Source organism: Phalacrocorax aristotelis, chromosome 9 (genome assembly GCF_949628215.1).
Source record: "Phalacrocorax aristotelis chromosome 9, bGulAri2.1, whole genome shotgun sequence".
Taxonomy (NCBI): Eukaryota; Metazoa; Chordata; class Aves; order Suliformes; family Phalacrocoracidae; genus Phalacrocorax; species Phalacrocorax aristotelis.
The window spans coordinates 19,763,069-19,780,441 of record NC_134284.1 but is presented as its reverse complement, the minus strand read 5'-3'; the positions used below and the strand labels follow the sequence as shown (position 1 = coordinate 19,780,441).

Below are 17,373 nucleotides of genomic sequence, written 5' to 3'. Positions count from 1 at the left end.
TCTAGTGACACAATCAGTAGCTTATAGACAGTTGCTGATAGCTGATATACGAGACTCTGTGCGATACTGATGAAGTCTTCAGCTGCTTAAGTTCTTCATTATTCTTATCTGTTTCTAGAGGAACTGTGGTTCTTGACTAGTTTGTCAGGGAGCAGCAGGATGGGGAGGCTGCTTGTGTAATAGTGCTAGCTGGGAGCTAAGGGTGACAGCAAGGCAGGTGTGGGTCAGTCTGCTCACTGACCAGTGGCACAAGCCCACAGTTGCCGAACAAGAAGATCAGAGCAAGTCTAGTGGCAGTTAGACAGGCTCAAACACCAGTCCAGTGGTTATCAGACAAGCTTGTCGTGAGGAGGGAGGCTTGAGGTCAAGCCAGGATTTTAAATTGGTGGATCAGGATCAGTGAGGTACACAGCCAAGAGCAGGCAAACCAGCAGCACAGCTGACACAAGGATCAAGAATATGAGCCTGAACTTCAGCTTCTAGCTGAAGGTGGAGACGGCCCCTGCCAAGGTTCCACACAGGTTACTCAGCTGCATTGTGTCAGCGTTGGTCTTGAGTACAGATGCCTTAACCCCTAGGACTGGGGAAAGAGGTTGCAGGGCCTGTTGGTAAGCTCAGGGTCCTGTCATGGTTATCCTAGGAAGTTTTTACTACTTATGCTTGTAGCCAAAACCTAAGTTATGACTTTCAGAACTCTAATTATATCCACTCACAGCTGTACAAAACAGCAACAACAACTACTGTCCCTTGCATTCTAGAAACTCCAATAAATATTTTATTTCTGATTGATGTTATTTGCTACACTACTGATAGACCCCAGAGAGGGTCTAATTAATTCAACCTGGAAGTTAACTTTGACTTTGAAGTTCCTTTAACAAAGGAAATAAAACAACTTTGGACTTGAAACATTTATTTAGAGGTATAAGCAGTTAAGGAAGGTATTTTACTCCAACGTATTTCCCTGGGTTAGTTAAATGAAAAGCAACAGTGAAACTTCTAGCACAGTAAAAATACTGGCATCTGTTCATACCTAGAAATGATCTACCACTTCAGGCATTTGAGGAGATTAAGAAATGGATTATATGTTACTGTTGAAAGGACAAGAGAATTATTTCATTTGATAACCTGTGAAACTCTTCAAGTAGGCCCATATTCCTGGTTAAGTCTGAGTCTTATGCCTGAATGCAGTAGCATAATATATCCTTTCTAGCATTTACTGTCTGAATTTGCTTATTTCTCAACTAATTACTTTTTCTTCAGTGACCTCATAAAAATAGTAGAATGAGTGATGCTTCTGTCAATTTCCAAATATGCACTGAATAAATTAAAATTATTAGAAGGGACAGTTTAGTGTGTATTGCTTAAGATTTTCTTCCTTGTTAACTAAGAAATTGGTAAAACCATAAAATGGAAGGGTCATTTGCCATGCTATTGTGGTTGAAGCTATTCCTGTTATATTGATACTGAAAAATATGCACACCAAGAGATTGCAGGAACCTCACAAAACCACATTAGCATTATTCTTAAAGGTGATTCACCACCTATTTAGCGTGTTTCCAGTACTGTTACCTCTTGCTGCCATTTCTAGTTCTGAATTGGAGTCTGCTTTTCTGCCTTACCCTCTTGAGTGAGACCTTCTGTGGAAGTGTAACATGCAGGTTTCATGTTCATCACTGGTTGAAATGTCACAGTCCTAGCCAGGTACCAGTTAGAAGTATTTATGCAGACAGTGTTGGGACTTGTGCACGTTCAATTTAAGTTAGTGCCAGGAGCTGTTAAATAGCCAGGAGCTATTAAATACTCTAATACAAAGTTAAATACTTGGTATCTTTTGGGACAGTGCTGCTCTCCCAAGCAATGTTTGTGCTAAAAGCTTCACGAGAGCATACTAGGGATATTAGCTGCCATCACTGAACCTTCAATACAGAGTGATACAAGCTATTGTATGTCTTTTCTTTGAGCAGACTGATGTTTCTTCTGCTAGACTCTTGTAGCTAATGCAAAAGAAAGAGCAAACCACCACATAAAGTTAAGACCATACAAGATACAGCATATGAGAAGTTATAGAAGTTGTTCTGGGGGTTTCCTGTTCAGAATTTGTATGAAGCATTAAGAAATAGAATTTTTCTTAGGTACAGTTAGTATATTGATAATCATACCACAAAAAGAAAAGGTCATTTGAAGAACTTCAAAAGCAGTTCTGGATTTGTCCAATATAACCTTGCAGTGACATTATCCAGCGCAATTCACAGCAGTCTTTGTGCAGACACCAGAAATCCCTTGCAAGGCCAAATCTTCCTGAAGAATCTGCTGTATTAAGTCCCCTCTCCTTAACTTTGTAAAGACTTTTGAAGCATTCTGTATACACAAAGATTTTTGTACATAAGGGAAATGTTTCCTGGCACAGTTGAAACATGCTGTGCTCCAGTCTCATTGAATCATAGATTTGTAGAATAACCTGAGCTGGAAGGGGCCCACAAGGGCTGTCAAGTCTCACTTCTCACTCCACACAGGGCCACCTAGAAGTTCAACCGTATATCTAACGCCATTTTTCCAAACGCTTTCTTGAACACTGACAGGCTTGGGGCCATGACCATTTCCCTGAGGAGCTTGTTCCAGCGCTTGACCACCCTCTCAGTGAAGAATTTTTTTCCTAATGTCCAATCTGAACTTCCCCTCTTGCAGCTTTAAGCCATTCCGTTGCTTCCTATCACCAGCCTCCAGAGAGAAGAGATCAGCACCTCCCGCTCTTCTCCCCATCATGAGAACATTGTAGACAGCAGTAAGGTTACCCCTCTGTCTCCTCTGCTCTTAGCTGAACAAACCTAGTATCCTCATCTGCTCCTCAAAAGTCATGCCCTCTAGTACTTCCACCATCTTTGTTGCCCTCCTTTGGACACATTCTATATTTTATATCCTTATTATATAGTGGAGCGTAAAATTGCATGCAGTACTCAAGGTGAGGCTGCATCAATGATGTGTATAGTGGAACAATATTTTTAAAATTTTTATTTATTAGCTATAATATGCTTAATGCATCAGGATGCAGTTGGTCCCTTTTTTCCGCCTGGGCATACTGATGACTCATACTGAGTTTACCATCAGCCAAAACCCCCAGATCCCCTTCTGTAGGGCTGTACTCCAGTCTCTTGTTCCCCAGTCTTTACATTGATCTCTCATTGCAGGAGAGATCAAATGCCTCTGGTTTCCTTTATTAGAGATTGGTTGATGGACCTAGGAAACATTAATGACTTCAAGGATGAAGGTTCTCTCAGTGTGTTTCTCCTCCTTGTAGTTTGTGGCATCCAGCCACCAATCATCTCAGCTGAACTTCCTGAGAGCCAAAAGCACAGCATCGCTGCAGATCTTGTTTACCTTGTTTACACTAGAACAGAAGTTGGAAATGCAGCATCTTGTGCAAGAATTACAATACTGTGGTGTCAAAGAAATTTTAACATCTACCATTCATTTCTATTGTATGTGATCCCTTCCCCAATTGTGAGTCTTATCCTTGTGCAAAGATCTTTTTTTGGCATCTTTATCTCCCAAGAAATTACCACATGCCATGCACCTGGTAATATAAGACGACTTAGCCTCCATCAGAGAAGAAAACATGGGTTGTAAATACTTATGAACAACAATCAAGATTACAGATTTTCATGCGCTAGAATGTTTATTCTCTAAATACAATTCAGAGCAAGTTCTTTATATTGATCATAACTTTACCAGTTCCAAAGGTTGCTTTCAAAATTCACATCTTCTGGAGACTGGCTTTCTTCATATATATTACATGCAGGCTGCTTCCAATTTATTGTAGGTGAGAGGCATTTTCAAGACTAGTGGGTTTTAGTTGCAGTCCTGAATATGTTTTAGAAGTTGGAAACATAGTGATTTACACAATGAACACATTCACGTGAAATATAACCTATTAGGTGGTTGCTTAAAGAGAAGACCCAAGATATGTGGAGTTTTAGCTAAATTATTATTTCATCACTTTGATTTTTCATCTATATACCTGATCTGAAAGTTAGTATGGAGAATTTCACCACCCATGCAATAAGGAGGAGTTGCCTTTGACTTTGAGTAGAAAGACTATATCTGTAGTAGATCAAAAACCTTGTTTAAACTTGCTATGGGATTTCAGAGTACCTCCAACAACAGTTATGCATTCCTCCTGTGTTGCTAGGTCATAACATTTTGAAACCTTCGTAATGATGAGGTCAGATTAAGTGAATTAAGCTATTTAATTTGCCAACTAACAAGTATGGACAAGCATAGGAATCTCAAAAGAATGTTGTTGAAACCTGTGGAAGAACATAGTCAAAACATGCATAGTAATTCTATTATTTCTCCATAACAAAAATGTGACAAGAACCAGTAAGTAATTGTTGTCTGGATTGGAGAATTTTTCAGTGGACTTGTGGAGAGTCAGCCCTGAGAGCAGTCCTCAATGCCTTCAGTGAGCTTCTGTCTGGCTACCTGGTTGCCTTCTGTTCCATTGCACACTCTTGCTCTCTGTCACTAGGTGCTACTCAGCTGCATAGTTGTTGCTGACAGATTAAATACCTACTGTCAGAGACTGGAACTCTGACTCTCCAACTCGAGGTTGTCTTTGTGTTCTTTGGCCCAACAGCACTTAGTGTTTCTAGTTTTGGTTTTGTTGTTGGTTTTTAATATTGAATACAGTAAAGGACTAATTCTTAAGGTATTTGATTATGTTCCTAAAAATTTTTATATGAATACAGAATTCAAGGAAATTAAAGTACAAGCCATTTTAATAGCTGAGAAGTGCTGTTCCCCTAATATTGTGTAGTTTCCATTTCTTGAAATTCTTACATTAGGAATTACGAACTCTGGGGTTTAACCAAACCTTTTGATTGTATCCTACCATTGCTTCTATTAGCAAGGAATTCCTATTAAAGAACACATACACTACTAAATAACATTTAGAGAAAAGTAGCTTTGTGTTTGGGTTTGTTTTTTTTTTTAAGTTGCAAAATTCATTTAAGGAGCCAAGTTTCACGGTTCAAAGGAATATGATAGTAGTATGGCTTCAGAATGTGTCATATCTGATGTTCAGAGTAGTAGTCCAGCTCAGTTAAGAGCAAAGCATTTGTGCATTAAGTAGCTGGAGAACAGAAGCAGTCTGTTCTGTTTCAAAGGTGACCTTTCATGTAGTTAGAGAAGTGGGTCCTAACTGAATGCTGAAAAGAATGGCTTCAGTGAATGCTTGGCTAATTCTCTGGCTAAAATATGTTTGCACAAAGACTGTTGTGAATAAAATAAGCCATAGGATTGTAGGACCCAAGTCTCTGTTGGAGCAGTGGCACATTTTGTTTGAATGCGATTGGTCAAGTTGAAGAAATACTTCAAAGGCCGTATATTTAAATGTTAAATAATGTGTCTTCAAAATGGTAGAATGACTGTCTTAAGACACTTGAGTGCTTTCCATATCTGTATTCACACTTTGGAGATAAAATCACAGGTGCTCAAGCTGTGAAGCATTTTCCCAAAGCTGTATTTGTATGGCAAATAGATGCTTCCTGTAGGCTTGGTGCACATGTATAGAAGAGCATACTTGGAATATGGCTCAGTATTCTGAGCCAGATACTCTGGATGGAGCATCTAGTTATTCTTTGCAGGTGTGATTGTTTGTTTGTTTTTGTTTTACCTATGTTACTATTCTGTTAGCTAGCTTTATCTCAACTCACCCTTTCCAGCATTCACAGCTCTGTAGTCTTCTTTCTTGTTTTTATTTGGGTGCTTTGCTTTGACATGTGTTTGTTTTGTTCCCAAGGCCTCTGAAACAAAATCCTTTGGGTTAAGAATTTGTTTGATCTTTTTCTTTGTTCTTGGTTTTGCTCCCATTTTTCCAGCGGTCAAGTGGCATGCTCCAGTTTGCTCAGTCTCTCTTGTACAAACAGCCAATTTGGCAACAGATGGGTGCATTTTGTGCTTAATGTTTGTGTAGATTGTATGTTTCTCTTGATGTAACTCTGTTACCTGCAGAAGTCTAAACAGAAATCTTATTTTCTTTGGTACTCAGCAGCAACATACTGATGACACTATCAGCTCAGGCGGTACTCAGCACATCAGCCTTTGCCTCCTTGAGTCTTGAAACCTTTCAATGTGGGACGTCATCTTTTGCTCTGGGGCTGCTTTGGAGCTCCAAAAGCTTTCTCTGTACTTTCATTCAGGCTGACTTGGATGCCCTGTTTGCCATGCTATGAATAAGCATGACAGTCACAAGATACACTTTCAAATTATTCAGATCTTGGTTTCCAGAGGGTATGGTAAACTTCAATTTTTTACCCCCTGAACTAATGATGTTCTCTGCTTATTGGAGAAGTTATAATACCATGTAACAGTCCCTTGGAATCTTTTCTTCTCCTCTAAGAATACATTTTTCTTTACAAATGCAGGTTTGGCCCTGACATTTCAAGCAGTTGCCTACCTGTGGCCTCCTAGCTGAAGATGTCTTCAGCCAAGTATTAAAACACAGTTTGTTTCTCAGATGCAGATCTCTGGGTGCATGTGATATAATAATGCAGTCTTCACCCCCTAGGTGTTGGGAAACACCCATCCTGAAGCTGTTGTCTCTATTTCTTTGACCAGTTCCCATGCCCTTTTAGATGTGTTAGGGCATGGAATCAGACATTTTCAGTGCATCTGGGCTGTGTGGGGGCTTTTGTGGCACTGGAAACTGACACCGTCCTTTCAGCCCAGTAACTTCTTAAATCAGACATAAGGGAGTAGCCCTTTGTCCAAATAGTTGGCTGCCAAAAGGCAGTTTGGCCCAGTAGATATCGGCCTTTTAGGAAGATGTTCTGCGTGTGGGATTCCTTGGCTCTCCTGAAGTCTCATCTAATTCCGGTGGTTCACTTTGGAATTACAGTTCTTGTCCCACATACACTGTTATGACCTGTTGAACAGTTATGAGACTTAATAAGTGTCTGAGCTACCATTTCATATGTTGCTAAACTGAATTTGCATGGCCATAGAGTAGTATTATAGTAGTATAATGCTACTAATTGTATTACAGTAGTGGCTGTTTCTCTGTCAGTCAGGCTATTCCTGTAGATGTCCTGTAGTCTCTGCAGATAAATGGAGTTTCTTCCTCTTGCTTTTTTTTTGCCACAGTTAACATGCTTTTTTTGTTACTTGATGAGGGAGCTCATTAGAGAACTCTGAAGGCATAAGTTCTCTCTGTCTTTGAGGAGAAAACATTACATATGCTTTCTATAACTTCAGGTAGTCTCAAATACCTGCCTAGCATTCCCTGGTTATAGAGCAGGGCCAAGTGATGATAGCACAAGATCATCAAGAGCATGATGGTGTAACACCTCCATCCTTCTGTCAGCATTTTTGGTTGAATTCTGGAGCTAGGTTTTTTAATCTCTGGAAATGATGTAATTGTGGTCAACCTGCCAAGGTCAGTGTACATAGTCTTAGCAAAGAAGACACTGCTTTTGAGTTTTTGTGTGGTTTGTTTTTTTGTTGTTGTTTCATTTGGGGTTGTTGTTGTTGGGTTGTGTGGGTTTTTTTTCCCTTTAGTGAAGTGACTGTTTTCTAGGACAAATGCTAATCCACATTACACCTCTCCATCTTGGACAGTCACAGAATTCTAATTCTCCATCCTAAAGCTTCTTGGTGGCTAGGTGCTGCCAACATTCCATAGTTGGAAGATAAATTTTGTCCTTTCTTTTTTAAAGAAGGAAAAGGAAAATGGGAAGCTAAAATAGATAATCTGGTGGAAAGGCTGTAGGGATCACATAGACATGGTATTGAAAATTCCCTAGCAAGTTAGAGCAGTTACATTTCACTAGGATGCTCAGATTAGTCAGAATGATTGCAAGGAATGTGTGAAGAGGGCAGTCCACTGTCTTTCTTATAATGACATAAGTGAAGTGGGAAAAGATAGAGGAATACCCCATGTGTAGTACTAGAGTATTTATTAGAAACATTCTGGTAATACATACAGGCACAGTGTTAACGTGTAGCTCATCTGAAAGAGATTTAAGGGAATATAACTTGTTTTTCTAATTTAACAGGGGGATGGTTTAACAAAGAGGACTCCCTGGCTGTCCAGGAGGACCTATCTATGTTCACTGATCAAGAACTCTTATTAAAATTCTCTTTGTATCAGTGACTTCAAGAAAAGCTGTTGCAATCTTAAACAGCTGACTAAAGTAGCCACTTTGTATACCTTTACTAAAAACTATGCTATTGCATAAACATTCAGGAATGATGCTGAACTTGGTAAAGAAAAAAACAGAAATCAAAACCAGCTGCTGTGTGCTAGAAGACTGAAGACTATCTCCAGATTATGTGTAAACATGGAAGCAATGCTGATTGGGAACGAACATAATGATGCTGTTTCGAAGACAAGATCAATATTGTCATATTGTGTTATTATGCCTGGAGGTCATCTCCAGGCATGTGGAGGAAGAGGTTATCAGGAGTAGTCAATGTGGATTCACCAAGGGAAGGTCATGTTTGATTAACCTGATAGCCTTCTATGATGGCATGACTGGCTGGGTAGATGAAGGTAGAGTGGTGGATGTTGTTCGTCTCGACTTCAGCAAGGCTTTTGACACTGTCTCCCATAACATCCTCATAGGTAAGCTTAGGAAGTGTGGGTTAGATGAGAGGGCAGTGAGGTGGATAGAGAACTGGCTGAACAGCAGAGCTCAGAGGGTCGTGATCCAACGGTGCAGAGTGTGGTTGGAGGCCTGTAACTAGCGGTGTTCTGCAGGGGTCTGTGCTGGGTCCAGTCCCATTCAACATGTTCATCAGTGACCTGGACGAAGGGACAGAGTGTACCCTCAGCAAGTTCGCTGACGATGCCAAGCTGGGAGGAGTGGCTGATACACCAGAAGGCTGGGCTGCCATTCAGCAAGACCTGGAGAGCTGCTGGGCCAAGGGGAGCCTGATGCAATTCAACAAAAGCAAGAGCAAGGTCCTGCCCCTGGGGAGGAACAACCCCATGCACTGGTACAGGTTGGGGGTTGACCTGGTGGAAAGCGGCTCTGCTGAGAAGGACCTGGGAGTGCTGGTGGACAGCAAGCTGACCCTGAGCCAGCCACTGTGCCCTTGTGGCCAAGAAGGCCAACGGTATCCTGGAGTGCATTAAAAGGAGTGTGGCCAGCAGGTCGAGGGGGGTTATTGTCCCCCTCTACTCTGCCCTAGTGAGGCCACATCTGGAGTAGTGTGTCCAGTAGTGGGCTTCCCAGTTCAAGAAGGACAGGGAACTACTGGAGAGAGTCCAGCAGAGAGCTATGAGGATGATCGGGGACCGGAGCATCTCTCTTACGAGGAAAGGCTGAGAGACCTGGGTTTGTTCAGCCTGGAGAAGACTGAGAGGGGCTCTTATCAACGCTTATAAATATCTAAAGGTTGAATGAGTGTCAAGAGGATGGGGCCAGACTCACTTCAGTTGTGGCCAACGACAGGACAAGGGGCAGTGGGCACAAACTGGAGCACAGGAAGTTCCACCTGAATATAAGGAAAAGCTTCTTTACTTTGCGGGTGCCAGAGCAGTGGAACAGGCTGCCCAGGGAGGTTGTGGAGTCTCTGTGCCTTCTCTGGCAATATTCAAAACCCACCTGGATGTGGTCCTGTGCGCCCTGCTCTAGGTGTGCCTGCTCAAGCAGGGGGGTTGGACAAGATGATGTCCAGAGGTCCCTTCCAACCCCCATCATTCTGTGATTATGTGATTAGTGATGGGTTAGCCACAATTCTGTTTCCTTCCATTAGAGTCTGATGGCTTGCTGTTCTGCAACTCAGAAGAGGGAACTACAGTGCTTAAGGCATGCATGCTGAGTAAGGGAAGAAAATGAGTATTCTGCATTATTTAAAAAAATCTTTATCTTGAGTATTTGTAAGGTGTGCATGTTCAGTGAGAATTCACCTGTAGGTAATCCAGATACAGTTGTTCAATAACTTCCTTTCCTGTCTTACATCTCGTGACACGAAAGTATTAATAATGTGCATTATGGAATTTGGATTCATGTTATAACATCAAATGAAATGTAAATTTGGTGAGGAGGAAATACAAAATTGGATTTGGTTGTGGTTTTTGAAATTTTGGGGGGGACTGATTATTGATTTGTGAGTAAAATGTGATTTAACAAATGAATGGTGAAATACAACTTACAGTGACTTTTTGTCACAGAATCACAGAATGTTTGAGGTTAAAAGGGACCTCTGGAGGTGGTTTGGTCCAACTACCCCTGCCCAAATGTAGCCATCTAGAGCCAGTTGCCAATGACCATGTCCAGGCAGCTTCTGAGTATCTCCAAGGAGGGAGACTCCACCGCCTCCATGGGCAACCTGTGCCAGTGCTCAGTCACCCTGACAGCAATAAAAAGGTGTTTCCTGATGTTCAGAGGGAACCTCATGTGTTTCCGTTTGTGCCCATTGCCTCTGGTCCTGTCACCAGGCACCACTGAAAAGAGCCTGGCTCCCGCTTCTTTGCAGTCTCCCTTCAGGCAATTATATACACTGATGAGATCGCCCGGAGCCTTCCTTTCTCCAGGTGGAACAGTCCCAGCTCTCTCAGACTTTCCTCACATGCTCCAATACCTTAATGTTCTTAGTGGCCCTTTGCTGGACTCTCTCCAGTGTGTCCATGTCTCGTACTGGGAGCCCAGAATGGGACAAAAAAGGAAACTGTTATTGGAGGTAACATTCTTTGAAAATGGTTTTAAACACACATGTAATGCATAATAGTAAAGACTACTAGTGTCTCCCTTTAAGTGGCACATTTAACACTGACAGATTTACGTGTGCCTATATATGTATATATATTTATCAATATCCCTTAATTCTATAAAAACTGTGTTCCTTAAGCAACAGCTAGGTGTAGTTGGTGGGGCTTGTAATTTGGTAAAGCACAACATAAATGGAAGTGTCTAACAAAGAAATATCCAGATTTTGTGACTTCACCTGTCTGAAGTCAGGACTTTCTACAGCACTTTATGAAGGCAAATCTATGTCAAACTGTAGTTGAGTCAGAATGCTTTGCTTTCAGACAGTTGGCTTTATTAATGTTCTGGGGAGTATGTAGTCCTCGGAGCTTTTTTGTGTGGTTAAATAAGAAACTATAAATAGTTGGTATCAGAGTGGGGTTTTTTTTAATGGTCACACTGTAAGAGTCATAAGCTGGTTCCAACAGGGCTTCTGGAATATGATGCTAGTATGTGTAATGGCAAATAAGTGTTGATTATGAAGAAAATGCTCAGTGGGTCCATATTTTTTTTTCCTACCTAATGCTCAGTTCCATTTTACTACTTAATTTCTTGCTAAGAACTCTGCTTGTGGTAATCATCAGCTTTCTTCTTGGCTCTGTTCAGCCTTGAATTTCAGCAGTAGACCACTTGTAAACTGAAAAGGAAGCAAGAGCTAAAGGATACAAGTACTTACCTATGTGGATTAGAAGTTGTGGTTTTTATAAACCTCATATCCCAGAGTGTTTTCAATTTATGAATGCTGGTTTGTGACTTAGTTGTGAGTTTTTCATGTTGAAATCTAATTATAAAGAAGGATTTTTAAATGATACCATACCAATTTTTTAAAACTCCAAAATTATTTGGAGGGTTTTAAACACTGAATTTTGCAATGGACAAAAAATACATCAGACATGAATTTAAGACAGAAATAAAACTCATCAAATATTGTTTCAGAACTTCCGTCTTTCATATTGAAAGCTAAAATGATTGTAAAAGGTAAAAAGTAAATATAATCGAAAATCAGAACCACCAATTATGTATAGTAAGGATTGCAGTTGTTCCTCAAAAAAGCTACTAAATAGTTCTGCATGTTTTGAAATGGTTTTTAGTGGGCCTTCTCACCAGCAAAAGGTACCTGAGATCATAAGGGTTCTGCTGTACCACTGTATATGTTCATATACAACTCCCCAGTCTGTTTCTTGTCACTGTAGTATCATGTAGGCTAGCTTTATTACACTACACAGAGACAAAAAAGACATAATTTTGTGGATGATTTACTGAATTTGCAGCTAACTAAATTATAATAGTTTTCATCCGTTTCTTTTGATATATTAGCATTATAAATTGTTTTCATAAATCTCAGCTTGGCTGCATTATCTTATAACTCTTTGGAGACATAGCAAGTGAAAGAACAGTTTTGTTTTGTATTTTTCAGTCCCCTTCCTTTTCCTTCTTCCCCCCTCCCTCCCCCCCAGCTGAAGGAAGAATGAACAGAGGGGTATATGAATAGCTTTAGTTTGGCTGATGCCAGAATGGAGGGCTAGTAATTTCTGATTATTTTTTTTTTCATTTCGCATTTTATCACACTATTTTTCTTTTAGATAACAGGTACTGGAAAAGATAATCAAGGAGAAAAAATAGTTGTGTCAAAAGAGAGTGGAATCACTAAAAGTTTATTATTTCATGGCTTTGTCTCAGAAGTTAATATTTCAAGTTAATATTTGAATAAAATGAGGCCTATAACTATTTTGAACTCAGAATTTTACCCCCCAAACCAGTCACAGTATATGTATTTTAATAAATACAGTTTAATAATATGCTGTTGGACTGTTTAATTTTTATGCCTCAACGTAGCACTGAAGACTATTTCTACTTTTAGAAGCTTCCTCTCATTAGTGTAGTACATTCTCTTATATAGCACCTGTTTTAAACTCCAAATCTGAATCTACAAATGTAAAACCTGACTTTTGAAATATTTGCTTTTTTGAACACTCTTCTTTAAAGGACCTGTCAGGATCTCTCCCCAAAATGCTAGAAGCTTGAAGGATAAGGGAGGAACAATGTTGCATGGCCCAAACACATGTGCTTTCGTCATTAGCAAGGTACAGCATGACCTCATGTTGACCTCAAAGGTAAATCGCTAACAGGGAACAATTATACATGCCTGTGAAAGCAGCTTAGTTTTGAACATAATCAAGACAATAACTTCAGTGTGTAGAATAAAATGAAATTTACAACTCTGTCTGTCTGCCTTTCTCTCTCTCTCTTGTCTCTCTCCAAGTCTCTTCTTGAGAGGATGTTGTGTTTTTTATATATGTGTGTGTTGCAAAAGAAATTTACTTTTCTAGAGGTCATAATAAATTCCTAATATGGGGAACTCAAAGGATCTTGTATCCAATTTAGTCAAATTGTACATCTTACAGTGAAATACTCTTTTTTAATGGAAAGGTTTTATTTGTTGTCTAGAGTATTGATATTGCAGCCTTCAGAATGTGTGTCTGTATTACCTTGAGAAATCTTGTGTGGTTCTGAAATGTATAGATCATTTAGACTTATGGGAACGTTTTTAAAGTATCAATACGTTAAATATTGTATGCTTATCATAGACTGCCACACAAACCTATGACAATTTTATTCTTTTGTAGAAGACTAAATATTTTGTAGCGTTATGTGATACATCTCTACATATGATGGAGTATGATTTAGCTAGCAGTTCTGAGCTATTTGGAGAAGAATTGCTGCCAGCATCTTGGAACTGTTAGCCATATCTGTCCCATATGATATGTATAATATAATTGTTTGACATGAATTTTATTTTCTTTGTTTTCTAGAATGAGAGAGCATATTCCTTCTGTGGAACAATAGAATACATGGCTCCAGATATTGTAAGAGGAGGAGATACAGGACATGATAAGGTATGTGCTATCTGAGCTTACTACTGAAAAGAAATTAATTCTTTAGGCAACCCTGTTGTTCAGCTTGAGCGGTTTCTGTAAAATGTGATAGTGTCTTATTTAAACATGCCTTATTTCAGGTTGTCCTAAAATAGATTATTGCCTATATTTAAAAACATCAGTATGATGTATCTTGAGTTCTCAGTCTTAAGTGAAAAGCGTATTTATATAGGTATTGAGGCTCATTTGTGTTCTATTCAAAATTTGTTCTAAATGTGCGGTGGGACAAAAAGCCTTAGCTGGCACTTATTTCCTTTTAAATAAAAAACTGTTCAGAGTGGAAAAATGACTGGTTTGTGGCTAATTCTGATACAGTTTTTTAAATTGTACATCAGGGAGATCTGTTATCTTCCTTGAAGCATGCAGTGGATTATTAATGTTGTTAATGTTATAAATGTTCTCAGATTGTAAAAATTCTATTTAGCTTGAGGATAAGGTTTTATTATGAATTATATTGTCAGTAATTGATGGGAAAGATCAAGGCAACCATAATTCGCAGGTGATGTTGAAACCAAAAGAATTCTACAGTATTCCTAGATAAATTATTCTGATTGCTTACTATACTGAGAAGTTTTGGAGAATATTTAATCTCTGTGTTTTTTGCTGTATATTGAGTTGACTTGTCTTTCTGTTGGGGGTCACAGAATATAGTTGATCACAATTCCTCTTACAAAAGCCTTTTTAAGCACTGGAAAATATTACGGCACCCTCAATCTCCTTTTTCTGGAATAACCGGACTTAGTCTGACTTTGCCTGAGAAGGTTTTTTTTCTTCTTCTCTGTGCATTCTGCTTCTCTTTTGGTCTGAGTTTGCCTGTATATTTATTGAGGTAGGGAGCACTGTAGTGGGCACAGTGTCTGACCTAAGAGTTGGCAATTTGAAGTACAGCAGAATGATTGCTTCCCTGATTCTTCTATTAAACATAAAAGAGAATGTGCTTTGTCTTTTCAGTTAGTCATTGTCTCACACCTACTTTGTATTCCACTATAACCTCTGCATCTTCTCTACCATACTGCTTGCCTGGTCATTATTAAAAATTGAATTTTACCAACTTACGAATTGAAGCTCTTTCCTGCACTCTTAGTTCTTAGTTTAATTTTGCCAGTTTCAGAATATCTCTCCAGTGCGTCAGTCACTTTGAGTTGTGATTCTGTCTTCTCAAGTGCTTATAAATTCAATATTGTTGCTAATTTAAAGAGGATCTCTGTTCTGTTATTTTAAGTTCTAAGACACTTTCATTAGATGTAGTGTAGAGCCTTACAGTGTTAGATAAGAAATAGCTTCACAGTTTGATATCAAAATGTTAGCTGATAAATCAGGGTGATTTTTCAACTACCTATGAGATGGTGATTGTTCACACCACATACTCTCTGCCTCACCATTGGCAGTGTCATGTGATGCAGTGTTAGAAGGGTTTTAGTGTATTTCATGTTTACTGCATATCTAGTAACTCAAAGATCTTATTTTAAAAAGAGGAAATGAGACTGCTTTAGTATGTTATGCTCTCATTAATCAAGGTTTTTGATTTGTAATCTCTTCTAGATAGCTGTATTGTTTGTCTAAAAGACTTGCTCTAGTATTTCAGTATTGTTTTTTTTAAAGTTTGATTTCTGATTCTGCAGATCCTCCTTTTCTTTTAGAAAAACACATGCCAAGGAAAAATTCTTCTGAGGTTTTCTCTGATCATTGTGTATCTGCAAGGATAATTACTAGCAGTACGGAGATTTCTTCAGCTAGTTCTTCTAGCACTCTTTGGCTGAATACAGGAAACATCAGATTTTGTGGGTCTTGAAGCAAAAAAAGCTAAAATATGAGGCCTAATCATCATCATTTCACTAATTGTCTTCCTGTATTTTATTAATGTTGTCAACATAAGTAAAGCAGAACTTCACTTTCATTGATTTGCAAATTCCGTGGAGTAAAACTGAGAAGTTCAAACACCCTTAGTTAAATTAATTTTGTTGAAATGACTAAACTGCTTCCTTTATTGTTCATAGTAGCATCTTTTCTTTTGAAAGAGAGAACTATTTTGTAAGTTATAAGGTAATATGATTAGTAAGAGGGAAGCCAAAGATCACATATATTACCAGGGAATATAAGGTAAAACTCCATAGCATTTTCAGGTGCCCTGATTAGCTGAGATCTGTAGTCTTAAGCTGTGCTTCTTTAAAGTTCCTTAGTTTCATTCTTAAGGTCCTAAAAGCTCAGGTCCCACTACTGTTTAGCAAGGCTTAGGTTCCTCTGTTATTTCAAGTATGTTTTATAATTCTTATCACTTCATAATGGTAAAAATAAAAATTAATTCGGGGGGTGGGTAGGGAACTTTAGTAGTCAGTGGAAAGAGTTCAGCTTGAAGAATCTAAGTAGAGAGATTTCAAAATAAAATTAATTTATCATAGAAAATACCTCCAGTCAGTATTGCAGTTGTTTGCGCTTTATTGTATCCAAGTTTGCCTTGCTATTGATAGGTGGGCTCTTCCATTGCTGGTTGCTTTCTGGGTGCATTGTTTTGTTCCTTCCTCTGTTACAATTTTACTTCAGTGTATCGTAACATACATAATTATTGTTGTTCTTTAGGCTGTTGATTGGTGGAGTGTTGGTGTTCTTATGTATGAATTATTAACTGGAGCATCACCATTTACAGTTGATGGAGAGAAGAATTCCCAAGCAGAGATTTCTAGGTAAGATTCAAAACAATGAAGTATATGTGCTTCCTCACAAAATGATGCATATGCTATAATATATGTTTTGTGAGAGTTTTGATCTAAAAGTTAGGAAGAAAGTGCTACCAGGATAATGTTTTAGACGCTCTAGTTCTGTTTAACAGAATGACATCTGGAAGCAGATAGGTTTTATTAACATCAGCAGGTTATTGAAATAATAGAACTAACCTTTACAAAAGACCTGGTTTTTTTAAACTACAGTGGAACCACAACTTTGTAGATATTCAACCCTGTTGCATGTTTACTGTTGAAAAGGAAGCCGAATGAAATACGAAATTATCTATAAATAGAACTATCATATTCAAAATATTGATACATAATGAAACATATATTTAGAGAGATTTGTGTCAGCTCATGCTAGATCACTCCATCAGACTACAGGTTTAAAACATCCCACCCTTATGTCATGGGTAATATTTATTTTATTACTGTATAACATGAAGCAAAGAAAGTGATCTTTTCTAGCCATACTTGCATATCTGAGAAGAAATGAATATGATACTTACGGAAATGTAATACCCTGTACCATTCTTATATTTTACATGTAAACTTTTCCTGTCAGCTTTGTTACTTTCAGTAATCTCTACCCTTCAAAGGTTTGTTTTCAGTACCCATGTAAAAAGCATTGGAGCATTTTAAAAAGACGAAGCAATAAGCTTGCCCAAAACACATTACTGAAATCTCCCCCTAAAATGAGTATTTCCTATTACTGGATTTGTCTTGGGGCAGGGAATTGAGGGCTTAAATTGCATGAATTAGTAACTGCTGTCAAGATCAACTTTAAGTCCAGTCGCCAAACTAAGAATAGTCTTGCGCCTATTGGAATGTATTACCATGGTTCTGACCCTCATCTGAAGCCACTTGATACTTTAGGTTATAATGGGCAACAGAGCATACATCAATTATTTAGATAATTTATTTTACTTCTGTTATAAATTCAGGCAATTTCTTGGAAGGTTGAGATCT

General features: G+C 38.7%; 1 protein-coding gene across 3 annotated transcripts in view; it reads left to right on the top strand.

Annotated features, from left to right (window-relative positions):
- RPS6KA5 (ribosomal protein S6 kinase A5) overlaps positions 1 to 17,373 on the top strand; it is an 82,509-nt gene that overhangs the window by 37,753 nt on the left and 27,383 nt on the right. For 2 of the 3 annotated variants that reach the window (XM_075103710.1, XM_075103711.1), the window contains 2 exons: positions 13,562 to 13,645; positions 16,262 to 16,365. In XM_075103710.1, the coding sequence (XP_074959811.1) occupies positions 13,562 to 13,645; positions 16,262 to 16,365 (188 nt within the window). Of the gene's footprint in view, positions 1 to 12,734; positions 12,863 to 13,561; positions 13,646 to 16,261; positions 16,366 to 17,373 lie in introns of all 3 variants that reach the window. The other variant, XM_075103712.1, reaches the window with a different exon arrangement.